At 37.2% G+C, this 18165-nt stretch overlaps 1 protein-coding gene across 1 annotated transcript in view; it reads left to right on the plus strand.

Annotated features, from left to right (window-relative positions):
- Nucleotides 1–18165, plus strand: part of ZC3H6 (zinc finger CCCH-type containing 6) — a 70394-nt gene that overhangs the window by 26678 nt on the left and 25551 nt on the right. Inside the window, exon 3 of the mRNA XM_046661895.1 lies at nucleotides 15335–15457. Coding sequence (XP_046517851.1) covers nucleotides 15335–15457 — 123 coding nt within the window. The remainder of the gene's footprint in view (nucleotides 1–15334; nucleotides 15458–18165) is intronic.

The following is an 18165-nucleotide window of genomic DNA, read 5'->3' on the forward strand; positions in this document are numbered from 1 at the left end:
TTAACATAATGCCCTCGAGGTCCATCCACATTGTTGTGAATGGGCCAATTTCGTCTTTTTTTATGGCTGAGTAGTATTCCATTGTGTATATATACCACATCTTCTTTATCCAATCATCAGTTTCTGGGCATGTAGGCTGGTTCCACGTCTTGGCTATTGTAAATAATGCTGCGATGAACATAGGGGTGCAACGGACTCTTGAGATATCTGATATCAGGTTCTTAGGATAGATACCCAGTAATGGGATGGCTGGGTCATAGGGTATTTCTATTTTTAACTTTTTGAGAAATCTCCATACTGTTTTCCATAGTGGCTGTACCAGTTTGCATTCCCACCAACAGTGTATGAGGGTTCCTCTTTCTCCACAACCTCTCCAACATTTGTCGTTCTTGGTTTTGGATGTTTTTGCCAATCTAACGGGGGTAAGGTGATATCTTAGTGTAGTTTTGATTTGCATTTCCCTGATGATTAGCGATGATGAACATCTTTTCATGTGTCTATTGGCCATATTCATATCTTCTTTTGAGAAATGTCTGTTCATGTCCTCTGCCCATTTTTTGATCGGGTTGTTTGTTTTTTTGTTGTTAAGCAGTGTGAGTTCTTTGTATATTATGGAGATTAACCCTTTGTCGGATAAGTGGCTTGTAAATATTTTTTCCCAATTAGTGAGCTGTTTTTTTGTTTCTGTTTTCCCTTGCCTTGAAGAAGCTCTTTAGTCTGATGAAGTCCCATTGCTAATGCTCTCTTTAAAGTTCTTCCAGTTTCCATTCACTGCCTGGTTCCAAAACCACTGCTACCTTTTAGATACTTGTTATGGCAGCACAGCATTTCCAGACACCAAAATCCGTATTAGTTAACTATTGCTTCATAACGTATTACCCCAAACTTAGAAGCTTAAAACAACAAAAATTTCTCTCTCAGTTTCTGTGGTTCAGGAATCTGGGTGCAGCTTAACTAGGTGATTCTGGCTTAGCATTTTTCATGAGGTTGCAGTCATCTCAAGGCTCGACTGAGGCAGGATCCTCTTGCAGGTTCACTCATGTGGCTCTTGGCAGGCCACAGTTCCTCACTATGTGGACCTCTCTACAGGCTGCCTCGGTGTCCTCATGATGTCAGCTGGCTTCCTCCAAAGCATGTGAACCAAGAGTAAGAGGAAGGAAGAGAAAGCACCCAAGATGAAAGCTACAGTCTTTTTTATAACTAATCTCAGAAGTGATAGTACCATCACTTCTGACATATTCTGTTTGGTAGAAACAAGTTACTAAGTCTAGCCCACACTCAAGAGGAGAGGAAATAATCTCCACTTCTTGCAGGAAGGAGTAATAAAGAATCTGTGGACTTATCTTTAATACCACCGTCCAAGAATAGATTGGAAAACCTGAAAAGAAAGGATATATGGAGTGACCCTAAAATATTACAGTAGAGTAAAGCCTCTGTTATTAAAGCAGTGTGATATTGGTGCATGGAAAAATAGACCAATGGAGCAGAAAAGAAAACTCAGAAATAGAGTGAATGCATGTGGAAATTGGTATGTGATATAGGAGCATCTCAAACCAGTGTGAAAAGGTGAACTTTTTAATAAGCGTAGTTGAGGGAATTGGGTAGTGCTATGGACATAACAGAGGATTCATTTCTTACATTGGATAAATTCCAGATAGGTCAAAGATTTAAATGTAAAAAAATGAAACTTATACAAGTATTAGAGTAAAGCATGAGTGAAGTACTCTTTTACCTGGGAGTGGAGAAATCTTCTTAACTATGATTCAGGGCCTGAGAACAGTAAGGAATTGGTAAACTTCTCTATGTGAAAAGCATAAAAGGAAAAAGGACATTTACTGTGTCCTTTGAATTGAGAATCTCTACTCCCCCTCTGCCCCTCACTCCAGGACCTGCAGTCCAACAGAACTTCAGAGTTTTGGGGCCAAGAAGCACAAATTCCCCACTGGGAGTATGAGAAGATTCATTTCTACTGAACCCACAAATTTTAGCTTTGGTTCAAAGTATACAGCATATTTCTTTGATTTTGCATGAAAAACCAATTCTTGCATTAGAAAGTAAGTAAAACAACTGTTAATGAAGAGGGTACATTCTAGCATCCATTTTGCTGAAAATTTTTAACTACAGTTAGAAATATAACAGGATGTTGTACCAGTTCAGTGTACTTTGTTTTTGCTTTCAACCTAGGGCTCTTTCCTATTGGCTGCTCCCAGAGGAGTTTTTTCTTCCGTCCATTCTAGGCTAGAAGGTTATACAAGCTCAGGTAGGAAGGCTGAGATCAATGCCTTCCTCCTGAGATGCTGCAACTAGTCCTCACACCCCTTTGCCCTCAGGTTAACTTTATTAAACTTTCTCTCTAACGTTTGTTAATTTATTTGTCTGTAAACTCTTCAACTAGCCTGAACTGATCAGATAATACATAAGAATTTATTGGCTAATGTTATGATAAATACTTAGATTAAAGAAGAGGAAAAATAATCCTGTCTATGAAGAGCTTTGATTTTATTTGGTGAGATTATAACCATAACCATAAAACATAACAATAAATGGTCAGTGGTTGATGGTCAGTCATAACGATAAATAATTATCAAATAAAATAGTATGTAATAAAATGCTAACGTGTAGTATAAAGTTAGCCATTTTGCAATGTGCTAATTGTACAGTTCAGATAATATATGTAAAATATAATGATAAAAGGGGGAGAATAATAGGATTAGAGTTGATGTAGAAGAATAGGATGAGGAAAGGAGAAAATACTTCCAGTGGTGGGAAATATCATGAACAGAGGCTGCAGGAGTGTTTCATGTATGAAAGAGACCTCACTGAGATTAGCTAGATTTAGACGTGTTCTCATTGTAAAGGAGGCAGAACTAACGGTGAGGTAAGCCAGTTTTGGGGAGGTCTTGAAAGTAACACAGAGTTGCTTAATATTATTTTTTTTTTTTTTTGGATTGGCTACCTGAGCTAACATCTGTTGCTAGTCTTCTTTTTGTCTTCTCCCAAAAGCCCCCCCGAGTACGTAGTTGTATAGTCTGGTTGTAGGTCCTTCTGGCTCTGCTATATGGGACGCCACCTCAGCATGGCTTGATAAGCAGTGCTAGGTTTGCACCCAGCATCCAAACCAGTGAAACCCTGGGCTGCCAAAGTGGAGTGTGCGAACTTAACCATTCCAGCCACAGGGCTGACCCCCAGAGTTGCTTAATATTGATGTGCTGATCTGAAGAAAACATTTTAGATGATATAAGGCATGTTTACATGATAAGTGTCATTTTAGGGTGGTTAACCAGCAGAAGCGTCAGGGTGCTGGGTGGACTGGATGTTTTGAGGGATGTGAGGGAGACAGTCCAGGAGACAGTTTTGTTTGTTTGTTCAAATTGGCCATGGAAGTACATTTGTGTACTATTTGTTCATGATTACTGAGGTAACATGAAGTTAATTATTTAAAAATTCAATTTTGACAGAAATAGATAAAAAGAGAAGGCCCTTGTAATCTCACTCCCCAGAAATAACAGTTGGTATGTAGTCTTCCAGATATTCTTCTCATGCATGTGCTAACATATAATGTTGTTATTTCTACTATATAATCTTTGTTTTAGACAGATTGTATTGGAATTTGTTTGTTATTTTGCAGGATGAGAGGCTGACCCAAGTTTATGGTAGGAAGAATGGTGAGAAATAGATAAATCTAAGAAATTCCATAGCAGAAATTGATGAAACAGAGAGGAGTGAAAGGAAGGAATCAAAGACAACTCTCACATTTTTAGCTAAGGAGTATGGTGCTGTTATTATTAATAGATAAATGTCAGAAAGTAGGTAGTATTTGTAGAAAAAGTGATAACGTATTTTAATTTAGATATGGTGAGTTTGAGGCAAAATGAAATTCCCAGAGGGAATTCTACTGAATGAACTGGAAATACAAGGAGAGTTTCCATTCAAAATGTATTCTTGGGGGTAATTTTTGAAAAGTGCGTGAGAGCCGAAGCTTTGAGAGAGAGTGCTTGCTTAAGGGAATGTGTGAAGAGAACAGAGCTTTTGGGATGCTTAGGGCAAAGCAGTATAAAGTGAAGTAGGAGAGACCTCAGAACTATGGGAAGCCTTTTCCACTTTGTAAACATCCCAGATAGCATTCAGCGTGTCTCTCAAAAATATTCGATGAATATCTGCTTTGTGATTGAGGAAGACAGAAAAAATTTCAAGAGTCTTTGAATATGGTCTTCAAAATAATTGTTTTTTGTTTCACGGTAGAAGCTGTATACTTCAAGAAAAGTAGAAAATTCAAAGATATAAAAAGAAAAAGAAGCGACCTAAAATTAAACTAAGTAGACTAACTACTGTTAACATTTTGGTGTATTTCCTTCAAGTCTTTCTTTTCTGTGATTTTTTTCTTAATATTGGAGAAATAGTGTTTAATTGATTTTATATTTTACATTTTCACTTAATGTGACAGGTAAACATTTTGTTATGTTACTATAAAATCTTCCAAAATAACATTTTAATTGATTGCTATGTACTATAATAAATCATTCTCTTAGTGTTGAACATGGAGGCCGTTTGCAGTAAATCTTGAAGGACAGATAGGAGTTAACTAGTTGGCCAAAGAGATACAGAGAATATAAAAGCACGTAAGTGTGGAAAGGATGGCCTGTTTGGAGGAAGACACTGAAGTCCCTAAATTCTGTCACTATTTGAATATTTAAGGGGGTCACTCAGTGGCTTTCCTGTTAATTAGTTCCTGAACTATGGTTTTTGGCGTCTTTACTCCTGATGATGTGATGTTGTTTAACAGTTCTATAGAAAACATAATAATTTAGACTTGAACTTTAGTACTTATCAATCAAGTGTATTGGAGGAAATAATCCACCAATGTGTTATAGGTAAAATAACAAAAATTAAAGGAATACTTTCAAACACTGAACAGATATCAAACAATACCAAAAAAAAGGGAGGAAAAAAAAGAAACACAAAAATTCTGAAATAAAAAAAATACCATCCTTTTCACTTAAAATTTTGATAACTTTAAATTACCTTCTATTATTTCAAGCTATTTTTAGTATAGTTCAATTTGCTAATTTCAGGTTAATAATTACTCCTTTTTTTATTGAGGTCATAATAGTTTATGATATTAGGAAATTTCAGTTGTACATTACTATTTGTCAGTCACCATATATAAGTGCCTCATAATTTACCCCTTACGCTCACCCCTCAATCTTCTTCCCCACTGGTAACCACTAATGTGTTCTCTTTGTCCATGTGTTTGTTTATCTACCATGTATGAGTGAAATTAACACTATGTTTGTCTTTCTCTGTCTGGCTTATTTTGCTTAACATAATATCCTCAAGCCCCATCCATGTTGCAAATGGGACGATTTGGTCTTTTTTATGGCTGAGTAGTATTCCATTGTATATATATACCACAGCTTCTTTATCCATTAGTCAGTTGATGGGCACTTGGGTTGCTTCCACATCTTGGCTTTTGTGAATAATGCTGCAGTGAACATAGGAGTGCATAAGACTCTTTGAATTGTTGATTTCAAGTTCTTTGGATAAGTACGCAATAGTGGGATAGCTGGGTTGTATGGTATTTCTATTTTTAATTTTTTGAGAACTCTCCATACTGTTTTCCATAGTGGCTACACCAGTTTGCATTCCCACTAGCAATGTCTGAGGGTTCCCTTTTCTCCACATCCTCTCCAACATTTGTTATGTTTTGTCTTGGTAATTATAGCCATTCTAACATGTGGTAGGTGATGTCTCATTGTAATTTTGATTTGCATTTCCCTGATGATTAGTGATGTTGAACATCTTTTCATGTGCCTGTTGGCCATCTGTATATCTTTGGAAAAGTATTTGTTCATATCCTCAGCCCATTTTTTGATCAAGTTGTGCATTTTTTTGTTGTTGAGTTATATGAGTTCTTTATATATTTTGGAATTTAACCTCTGTTGGATATATGATTTGCAAATATTTTCTGCCAGTTGTCTTTTTGTTTTGTTCCTAATTTCCTTTGCCTTGCAGAAGCTCATTAGTCTGATGTAGTCCTATGTGTTTATTTTTTTCTTTTGTTTCCCTTACCTGAGAAGATGTGGTATTCGAAAAGATGCTGCAAGGACTGATGTCAAAGAGTCTACTGCCTGTATTTTCTTCTAAGAGTTTTATGGTTTCACATCTTACCTTCAAGTCTTGAATCCATTTTGAGTTAATTTTTGTCTATGGCAAAAGATAATGATCTACTTTCATTCTTTTGCATGTGGCTGTCCATTTTTCCCAACACCATTTATTGAAGGGTCTTTCTTTCTACATTGTATCTTCTTGGCTCCCTTGTTGAAGATTAGCTGTCCATAGATGTGTGGTTTTATTTTTGGGCTTTCAATTCTCTTCCATTGATCTGTGTGTCTGTTTTTGTACTAGTACCACGCTGTTCTGATTACTATAGCTTTGTAGTATTTTTTAAAGTCAGGGATTGTGATGCCTCCAGCTTTGTTCTTTTTTCTCAGGATTGCTTTAGCTATTTGGGGTCTTTTGTTGCTCCATATGGATTTTAGGATTCTTTGTTCTATTTCCATGAAAGATGTCATTGGGATTCTGAGTGGGATTGCATTGAATCTGTAGATTGTTTTAGGTAATATGGACATTTTAACTATGTTTATTCTTCCAATCCACATTCATGGAATATCTTTCCATTTATTTATGTCATCATCAGTTTCTTTCAATAATGTCTTATAGTTTTTCATTGTATGGATCTTTCACCTCCTTGGTTAAATTTATTCCTAGATATTTTATTCTTTTTGTTGCAATTGTAAATGGGATTGTATTCTTGAGTTCTCTTTCTGTTAGTTCATGATTAAAGTATACAAATCCAGCTGATTTTTGTAAGTTGCTTTTGTGCTCTGCAACTTTGCTGTAGTTGTTGATTATTTCTAATAGTTTTTCAAGGCATTCTTTAGGGTTTTCTCTATATAGGATCATGTCATCTTCAAACTGTGAGAGTTTCACTTCTTCCTTGCCAATTAGGGTGCCTTTTATTTCTTTTTCTGGCCTAATTGCTCTGGCCAAAACCTCCAGTACTATGACTAATAAAAGTGGTGTGAGTGGGCACTGTTGTCTTGTTCCTGTTCTCAGAGGGATGGCTTTCAGTTTTTCCCCATTGAGTATGATGTTGGCTGTGGGGTTGTCACATATGGGCTTTATTATGTTGAGGTAATTTCCTTCTATCCCCATTTTGTTGAGAATTTTTATTATAAATGGATGTTAGATCTTGTCACATGCTTTCTCTGCATCTCTTGAGATGATCATGTGATTTTTATTCCTCATTTTGTTAATGTGATGTATCACAGTGGTTGATTTGCAGATGTTGAACCATCTCTGTGTTGCTGGTATAAATTCCACTTGATCATGGTGTATGTTCCTTTTAATGTATTAGTGTATTTAGTTTGTCAATATTTTGTTGAGGATTTTTGCGTCTACATTCATCAGTGATATTAGCCTGTAATTTTCCTTCTTTGTGTTGTCTTTGGCTTTCGGATCAGGGTGATTTTGGCCTCATAGAATGAGTTTGGCAGTGTTTTGTCATCTTCAATTGTTTGGAATAATTTGAGAAGTAGAGGCATTAAATCTTTGAATGTTTGGTAGAATTCTCCAGAGAAGTCATCTGGTCCTGCACTTCTATTTTTTGGGAAGTTTTTGATTACTGCTTCTATCTCTTTACTTGTGATTGGTCTCTTCAGATTCTCTATTTCTTCTTGATTCAGTTTTGAGAGGTTTTGAGAGTCTAAGAATTTATCCATTTCTTCTAGATTGTCCAATTTGTTGGCATATAGTTTTTCATAGTATTCTATTGTAATCCTTTGTATTTCTGTGGTGTCTATTGTAATTTCTCTTCTTTCATTTCTAGTTTTATTTGTTTGAGCCCTCTTTCTTCTTAGTAAGTCTGGCTAAGGGTTTGTCAATTTTGTTTATTTTCCCAAAGAACCAGTTCTTTATATTGATCCTTTCTACTGTTTTTTTTTTTTTCAATTTCATTTATTTCTGCTCTTATTATTTGTTTTGCTGACTTTGGGCTTTGTTTGTTCTTCTTTTTCTAGTTCTGTTAGGTGACATTTAAGATTGCGTATTTGAGATTTTTCTTGCTTGTTAAGGTGGGTGTGAATTACTATGAATTTCCCTCTTAGGACTGCTTTTGCTGCATCCCATATGAGTTGGTATGGTGTATTTTCATTTTCATTTGTCTGTAGATATTTTCTGATTTCTCCTTTAATTTCTTCAGTGATCCATTTGTTCAGTAGCATGTTGTTAAATCTCCACATATTTGTCACTTTGCCAGCTTTTTTCTTGTAGTTGATTTCTAGTTTCATAGCATTATGGTTGGAAAAGATGCTTGATATGATTTCAGTCTTCTTAAATTTACTGAGGCTTGCCTTGTTTCGTAACATATGGTCTATCTTTGAGAATGTTCCTTGTACACCTGAGAAGAATGTGTATTCTGCTGATTTTGGATGGGGCGTTCTATATGTATTTGTTAAGTCCATCTGGTCTAGTTTTTCATTTAGTTCCACTATATCCTAGTTGCCTTTCTGCTGGATGGTCTGTCCATTGATGAAAGTGGGATGTTAAGGTCCCCTACTATTATTGTGTTGCTGTTAATATCTCCTTTTAGGTCAATTAATAGTTGCTTTATGCACTTTGGTACTCCTGTGTTAGGAGCATGGTTAGTTATAAGTGTTATTTCCTCTTGGTGGAATGTCCCTTTTATCATTATATACTGCCCCTCTTTGTCTCTCATTGCCTTTTTTATTTTGAGGTCTGCTTTGTCAGATACAAGTATGGCAATGCCTGCTTTCTTTTGTTTGTCGTTGGCTTGGAGTGTCATCTTCCATGCCTTCACTCTGAGCCTGTGTTTATCTTTAGAGCTGAGATGTGTTTTCTGGAGGCAGCATATTGTTGGGTCTTGTGTTTTAATCCATCCAGCCACTGTCTTTTGATTGGAGAATTCAATCCATTTATATTTAGAATGATTATTGATATATGAGGGCTTAATTCTGCCATTCTCTCTCTTGTTTTCCAGTTCTGTATTTCCCTTGTTTCTGGTCCCGTGTATTTCCACCTGCCATTTCAGTTTGGTGATTTTCTGTGATAGTTTTCTCAGTTTTCTCTTTGTTTATCATTTGTGTCTCTGAGTTTTTGTTTAGTGGTTACTGTGAGGTTTGCATAAAAGTTCTTGTAGATGAGAGAGTCCATTTTCTGATAGCTTCTTATCTCCTTAGCCTAATCAGATTCCATCCCTTTCCTCTTCCCCATCTAAGTTATTGTTGTCACAACATATTCCATTTTGTGTTGTGAGTTCATGATTAAAACAAAATGATTATAGTTATTTTTTTATGCTTTCCTTCCCTTTATCTTTAATGTTATAATTGTTTGCTAATCTGTTCTGATAGAGAGCTTCAATTTTCTGATTTTGTCTATTTATCTCCTTGCTCAAGTCTTTGTAAACCTTTTCATTTTGTTTTTCACGTACGAGGGCCTTCTTTTTTTTTTTCTTTCTAGGAAGATTAGCCCTGAGCTAACTACTGCCAATCTTCCTCTTTTTGCTGAGGAAGACTGGCCCTGAGCTAATATCCATGCCCATCTTCCTCTGTTTTATACGTGGGACGCCTACCACAGCATGGCACTTGCCACGCAGTGCCACGTCTGCACCCGGGATCCGAACTGGTGAACCCCGGGCCGCCGAGAAGCGGAACGTGTGAACTTAACTGCTGCACTGCCTGGCCGGCCCCACGAGGGCCTTCTTGATCATATCTTGTATGGGGTTCTTGTGGTGATGAACTCCCTCAGCTTTTGTTTATCTGGGAAAGTTTTTATTTCTCCATCATATCTGAAGGGTATTTTCACTGGATGTTCTTTTTCTTTTTTCTGTTGAATCATGTTTTTGTTTACTTTTGTATGTACATAATATATTTTTAATTCTGTGTAGATTACATCATGTTCACCACCCGAAAACTAATTATAGTCCATCCCCTCACATGTGAGCTTAATCACCCCTTTTGCCCTCCTTCCTCCCCCCTTCCCCTATGGTAACCACCAATCTAATCTCCAATGCTATGTGTTTGTTTGTCGTTTTTATCTTCTACTTATGAGTGAGATCATATGGTATTTGACTTTCTCCCTCTGACTTATTTCACTCAGCATAATACCCTCAAGGTCCATCCATGTTGTCACAAATGGCCGGATTTCATCATTTTTTATGGCTAAGTTGTAGTCCATCATGTATAAATACCACATCTTCTTTATCCATTTGTCCCTTGATGGGCACCTAGGTTGCTTCCAAGTCTTGGCTATTGTGTATAATGCTGTAATGAACATAGGGGTGCAAGTATCTTTATGCCTTTGTGTTTTCAAGTTCTTTGGATAAATACCCAGCAGTGGAATAGCTGGATCATATGGTAGATCTATCCTTAATTTTCTGAGGATACTCCATACTGCTTTCCATGGTGGCTGCACCAGTTTTCACTGCCACCAGTAGTGAACAAGAGTTCCCTTCTCTCCACACCCTCTCCAACATTTGTTGTTTCCTGTCTTGTTAATTATAGCCATTCTGACTACTGGAGTGAGGTGATACCTCATTGTAGTTTTGATTTGCATTTCCCTGATAGCTAATGATGTTGAGCATCTTTTCATATGCCTGTTGGCCATCCGTATATCTTCTTTAGAGAAATCTCTGTTCAGATCTTTTGCCCATTTTCTAATTGGATTGTTGGTATTTTGTTGTTGAGCTGTATTGGTTCTTTGTATATTTTGGATATTAACCCCTTATCTGATATGTGGTTTGCAAATATCTTCTTCCAGTTGTTAGCTTGTCTTTTCGTTTTGTTGATGGTTTCCTTTGCTGTGCAGAAAGGATCCACATTGGAAAAGAAGAAGTGAAACTGTCACTCTTTGCAGATGACATGATTTTATATCTAGAAAACCCTAAGGATTCCACTAAAAAACTTTTAGAAACAATAAAGGAATACAGTCAAGTTGTGGGATACAAAATCAACGTACCAAAATCGGTTGTGTTTCTAGTTTCTATACACTAACAATGAAGTAGTAGAAAGAGAAATTAAGAATACAATCCCATTTACAGTTGCAACAAAAAGAATAAGATACCTAGGAATAAACTTAACCAAAGAGGTGAAAGATCTGTACAACGAAAACTATAAAACATTGTTGAAAGAAATCGAAGAAGACACAAAGAAATGGAAAGATATTCCATGCTCTTGGATTCGAAGAATTAACATTGTTAAATGTCTGTACTTCCTAAAGCAATCTGTAGATTCAACACAATCCCTATCAAAGTTCCAACAAGATTTTTCACAGATATAGAACAAAGAGTCCTAAAATTTATATGGAACATCAAAAGACCCCAAATAGCCAATGGATTCCTGAGAAAAAACAAAGCTGGAGGTATCACACTCCCTGGTTTCAAAATATACTACAAACCCATAGTGACCAACACGGCATGGTACTGGCGCAAAAACAGACACACAGATCAATAGAGAAGAATTGAGAGCCCAGAAGTAAACCCACACATTTATGGACACCTAATATTCGACAAGGGAGCCAAGAGCATACCATGGAGAAAGGAGAGTCTCTTCAATAAATGATGTTGGGAAAACTGGACAGCCACATGCAAAAGAATGAAAGTAGACCATTCCCTTACACCATGCACAAAAATCAACTCAAAATGGATTCAAGACTTGATTGTAAGACCTGAAAGCATGAAACTTCTGGAAGAAAACATAGACAGTATGCTCTTTGACACCGGTCTGAGCAGCATATTTTCAAGTCCCATGTCTGACCGGGCAAGGGAAACAAAAGACAAAATGAACAAATGGGACTACATCAAACTAAAAAGCTTCACTGGATATTCTTGGTTGGAAGTTTTTGTCTTTCAGTATTTTGAATATATCAATCCCCTCTCTCCTAGCCTGTAAGGTTTCTGCTGAGAAATCTGCTGAAAGCCTGATAGGAGTTCCTTTCTGGGTTATTTTCTTCTGCCTTGCTGCCTTAATATTTTTTCTTTGTCATTGACTTTTGCCGGTTTTACTAATACATGCCTTGGAGAAGGTGTTTTTACATTCATGTAGTTAGGAGTTCTATTAGCTTCTTTTACATGTAATTCTAGCTCCTTCGCCAGGTTTGGGAAATTCTCAACTATTATTTCTTTGAACAAGCTCTCTGCTCTTTTCTCCCTCCCTTCTCCCTCTGGAATACCCATAATCCTTATGTTGCATTTCCTAATTGAGTCATATATTTCTGAGAGAATTTCTTCTTTTCTTTTTAGGTTTAGTTCTCTCTTCTCCACCTGAAACATTTCTGTATTTCTGTCCTCTAAATTACTAATTCTGACCTGTGTAACGTCAGCTGTTTTTTTTAAGGATTCTAGATTGTTTTTTGTCTCAATCATTGTGTTTTTCATCTCCAGCATTTCTGTTTTTTTTTTTTTTTTAGAGTTTCAATCTCTTTTGTGAAGAATTCCCTCTGCTCATTAATTTTATTCCTAAGTTCCTTGAACTGACTTTCTGAGTTTTCTTGTAACTCATTGAGTTTCTTTATGATAAACTATTTTGAATTCTCTTTCGTTTACATTGTAAATTTCTGTGACTTCAGGATTGGTTTTGGGACACTTGTTGTTTTCCTTCTGGTCTGGAGTGTTAATGTATTTCTTCATGCTGTTTGATGGAGTGGACCTTTCCTGGTGCATAGTGGTAGTATCTGGTCACACTTTCCACCTGCCACCACTGTTGGGGGACAGGAGCTGTATTCTCTGAGCCCACTGTGAACCCTGGCAGTTGTGCCCATCTGTTTGGAGTTGTGCTGATAGGGCTCTCTGCATCTGGCCGCTGCTGCTTCACACATGCAGGTGCAGGAACTCTGGTGGGGATCCCTTGCTCTGGCCAACCAGCTGAGCTGGTGCACCAGGCATGATGGAGGGGAGGGGGTGCCCACCTGTGGTCCCATTCTGCACTCACCTGCAGCCCACTTGGGCTGGTTCGCTTGGTGGGGGGTGGGGGGCCTCTGTGGTGGCTGAGCCACCTCAGTGTGGAGCATTCCAGTAGGCTGGGAAGCAACTCCAAGAGTGAATGCTTTCCTTTGGAGGGCTGCCTTTTCCCCATCTCCTCTCAGAGTCTCACACCAGCTGCTGCGTGAGTTCCCGCACCCTAGATTGCTGCCACAGGGGAAGGGGAGGAAATCCACTTCCTTCCTTCCATTGCTTCCTCAGTGATCCAATAACCCCATTTTCAGACGTCTGGCTATGTCGATGTCTCAGATGTCTGTTGTGTTGTGTGGATGTCCTCTGTTGGTTAATGAATGTCCTTTTCATTGTATCTTAGCGGGGAGAGACTAAGGGAACAGCTCACTCTGCCATGATGCTCTCTACTTCTCATTACTATATGTGAGCCACATATATATTTTTTTGTTGATAGCCTTCCTGATGGTTTCTTAAAGTCTCTATGTTTTAGCCTCATGTTTTTGGAATAGCCTGAAGAACCTTCTCCTTTAAACAGAACCCTCTCTTCTCTGATGGTTCTTTCTAAAGCAAGTGTCTTTGTTTTGGCTTCTTCTTAAGCAAGTCTTATCCTTTTAGTGTTTTTCAAGTGAAACGTTTTACTTTGAGCTGGAGCTGACTTCTGCTAGTGACTGAGCAAACTTGACTTTTAAACGGACAATATTTATTTCAAACTCTAACCAACAAAGATTAGATAACATTATAAAGTATTTTATAGCATAATTGTAAACATATCTCTTCATATCACCCATCAAATCAACAAAAATAGAAATAACAGCACCCAAAACTAAACCCCAGCACATTTAAGAACAAAGTGGAGGACAACAGTTTGTCCTCCTAAAAGAGCATTTAAGAATGGAGTAGAGGAGGGCCTACCTCTGGCCTAGTGGTTAAGTTCTGCCTGCTCCGCTTTGGCAGCCCAAGTTTGCTTCTTGGATGCAGACTGACACTGCTCTGTTAGCAGCCATGCTGTGCTGGTGGCCTACATGCTAAAAAAGCAGAGGCAGATTGGCACAGATGTTAGCTCAGTGCAAATCTTCCTCAGCCAAAAAAAAAAAAAAAGAATGGTGTAGGGGAAACAGATCCTCATACTGAAAAAGCATCAGAGTTAAATTTTGTTCAGCAAACTTTTACTGAGTTTCTTCTAGACCTAGATGCTGGGAATGCAAGTGTGATAAAATAAAGAGCCAGTGTCTTCATTAAGAGCTTTAAGAGTTCTTTTTTTTGTTGTTAAAGGATTTAAAAAAAAATTTTTTTTTAAGATTGGCACCTGGGCTAACAACTGTTGCCAATCTTCCTTTTTTTTTTTTTTTTTCTGCTTTATCTCCCCAACCTCCCCCCATACACGGTTGTATATCTTAGTTGCATGTCCTTCTAGTTGTGGGCTTTTTTTTTTTTTAAAGATTTTATTTTGTCTTTTTCTCCCCAAAGCCCCCCAATGCATAGTTGTATGTATTTTAATTGTGGGTATTCTAGTATTCTAGTTGTGGTACGTGGGATGCCACCTCAGCATGACCTGATGAGTAATGGCATGTCCGTGCCCAGGATTTGAACTGGTGAAACCCTGGGCCGCTGAAGTGGAGTGCACGAACTTAACCACTCGGCCATGGGGCCAGCCCCATGAGCTTTAAGAATTCTTTAAAGAGGGTATTCAGCCTGGGAAGGTAATTATTTTGACTAGATGGAGGAGATTTGGTGACTGTTTTTAGAAATTGCACTCATACTTGAAAAAGCTTACTCTTGGTACTCATCAATCATTATCAGTTACTTGTGCTTTCTGTTTCACTTTTGTTCAGTTTGGTAGGTTGGATTTGTTTCATAATTATAATTTGGAATCTTTTGGTATCTTTTAGCTTTAGGATATTTATGCAGTAGAATAGGAACTCTAAATCCATTTTAGGTAAAATAAATTCATACTCTACTCGTGTTCTTGGACCCTCTTTGGTGATAAGGACCTAATTTTATTTCCTTTAAGATTAATTTAAATCTAAGATCATTCTAGAGCATAGAGGTGCTGTATTTCTCTTTGAAATCCTTGGGCTGAAGGGATGAAGAGGAAAATGCTCCCTTAAAGTCCCTGAGAAGAGGAGAAGATACTCTTTTCCTCAGAAAATTTTTAGAAAAGCTGGAGTGGTGGTGGCCTTTGGTGCAAGAATTTTTCAGTTAATACTTCAGAACCTACTGGATAATATAATCTACTGGTTGGCACCTTTGACTAAAACAAGCTTATCTAGTTACTAGTTAAATTTTCTTCCTTTTGCAATGTAACATTTGGTTTTTTTCTTCTTTTAGCATAATTCTCCATCTAGTGATGATAGTTCAGACTACAGCCTTGATTCAGATGTTGAACATACAGAAAGTTCCCACAAGAAAAGAACTGGTTTCTACAGGGATTATGACATTCCATTTCCTCAGGTATTACCTTTTTAAAAAAATTGTGATAAAATAAACATAATGTAAAATTTACCACTTTAAGTATTTTTAAATGTACAATTCACTGGTGTTAAGTATGGTCACAGTGTTGTTCAACCATCACCACTATCCATTTGCAGAAATTTTTCATCATCCCAAACAGAAGCTGTGTACCCATTAAGCAATAACACCTTGTTTTCCCCTGCCCCCTAGCCCCTAAAAACCACTATTCTACTTTCTGTCTCTGGGCTTCTGCCTATTCTAGGTACCTCATATAGGTAGAATCATACAGTATTTATCCTTTTGTATCTGGCTTATTTCACATATCATTTTTTATGTTATGATATAACTTACCACTTACCAGTTTTTTTTAAGTTTCATCTGTGTTGTAGCATGTGTCACAATTTCATTCCTTTTTTAAGGCTGAATAATATTCCATTATATGTGTATACTGCATTTTGTTTATCCATTCCACTGTTGGTGGACACTTGGATTGCTTCCACCTTTTGGCTATTGTGAATAATGCTGAAATGAACATTGGTATACAAGTATCTCTTTGAGACCCTGCTTTCAGTTCTTTGGGTATATACCCAGGAGTGGAATTGTGGATCATATGGTAATTCTGTATTTAACTTTCTGAGGAACCACCAACTATTTACCAAAACAGTTGTACTATTTTACATTCCCACTAACGATGCATAAGGTTTTCTGATTTTTTTCACATCCTTGCCAAACTTATTTTTCATTTTTTTTAATAATAGCTTTCCTAATGGGTATGAATTGGTATCTCATTGTAGTTTGGAAGTATTGCCTTTTAAAGGGAAAAATAAAACTTTTGATTTTATTATTTGCTTCAGATATTTTGAAAAAATGTTTTTATAAGACATATGTTACAAATTTTAAAACTTTGAAAATAAAGAATATATCATGTATTAGTTTGCTAGGGCTGTCGTAACAAAATACCACAGACTGGTGGCTTAAACAACAGAAATTTATTTTCTCACAGTCTGGAGGCTAGAAGTCCAAGATCAGGGTGCCAGCAGGGTCTGTTTCCTCTGAGGACCTTAAGGGAAGGATCTGTTTCGGCCTCTCTCCTTGGCTTGTAGATGGCCACCTTCTTACTGCTTTCTCCTCACATGGTCATCCCTCTGTGCTCACACACCCCTGGTGACTCTCTGTGTGTCCAGATTTCCTCTTACAAGGTCACTAGTCATATTGGATCAAGGCCCACCCTCGAAGCCTCTTTTTAACAATTACCAGTTTTAAGAAGGACTCTAGACTTTCTGAGCTCTGGCTTCTGCCTAACTGCCAATATGCTTGTCTACCTGAGCTCTCTTCTTTTTCCTGATTTGGTGTTCCTAGTCTCTTGTGAGTTTAGAAACCAAATTACTGTGTTTGTTAGAGTTCCTTCTGTTTCCCTATTGCATTCTTTTTAGTTGAGGTTGCTCGGTAAGTGACCATTGAATAAATGAAGTTTTATTAAAGTGTCTTATTTTAAAATCAGAAAAGAATTATACTCTAGTTAATAATTTTGTCTAGTTAGGTGCATATTAGAATGTATGTATATATTCAGTGTGTCTAGTAATTTTGGAATTAGTGGTTGCTGCCATTTCTCAGAACATTTTAACAGTATTCACTAGAATTATTTTTACAATTAATGACAAAATTTTAAACCGGTTCAATTTGGCAGACACTGATGTGGTACCTAAATTTCATCATTTTCAGTTGGATTTATTTTTTAGAAATAGTCAAAAGTAAGGACTGGCCCCATACCTGAGTGATTAAGTTCATGTATTCCACTTCAGCAGCCCAGGGTTTCACCAGTTTGGATCCTGGGCATGGACCTAGCACTGCTCATCAAGTCATACTGAGGCATTGTCCCACATAGCACAACTAGAAGGACCTGCAACCAGAATGTACAACTATGTACTGGGAGACTTTGAGGAGAAGAAGGAGAAAGGAAAAAAAAAACATTGGCAACAGGTGTTAGCTCAGGTACCAATCTTAAAAAAAAAAAGGGAAATAGTCAAAAGTCATTTGGAGATTCTTCCAATGAATGAAAAAAGGTACAGGTGGGCATTACTATTTTAGATAACTAGGCAGTTGAAAATAGCAAGTAGTGAGATTTTTAAGCTCTTAATTCATACCCTCTTTTTTTTTCCCCTTCCCAAAGCACCAGTACATGGTTGTATATTCTAGTTGTAAGTCGTTCTTGTTCTTCTATGTGAGCTGCCACCACAGCATGGCAACTGACAGAGGGGTGGTGTAGTTCCGTGACTGGGAAGTGAACCCAGGCCACCAAAGCAGCAAGTGCTGAACTTTAACCACTAGGCTATCTGGGCTGGCTCTAAGCTCTTAATTCATAAACTGTCACTGAAAATAACTCCAGAAGAGAAGATACAGAATATTTAAAACAGTAGCAGAAGTATTATAATAAATACATAGCATTTTATGGGGGCTACTCTGAAGGACAGGATCCATTTGTATGTTTAAACAATTCAGTGCATTGTTTAAGTAATTCCTATTTTCTTAAACATAGTTTTTACTGTCATTATATTGACTACTGTGTCTCCTTACAGATACAATGTAATTATTTTTGTTTCTAAGATTCAGTTAAAGTAATTAAGAAAATGATCTTTTATGTTTACCCACATTTCATTTTCAGTGCTCTTTGTTGCTTTGTGTAGATCTGAGTGTCAATCTGGCGTTGT

This window comes from Equus quagga, chromosome 5, assembly GCF_021613505.1.
Source record: "Equus quagga isolate Etosha38 chromosome 5, UCLA_HA_Equagga_1.0, whole genome shotgun sequence".
In the NCBI taxonomy this organism is placed as follows: domain Eukaryota; kingdom Metazoa; phylum Chordata; class Mammalia; order Perissodactyla; family Equidae; genus Equus; species Equus quagga.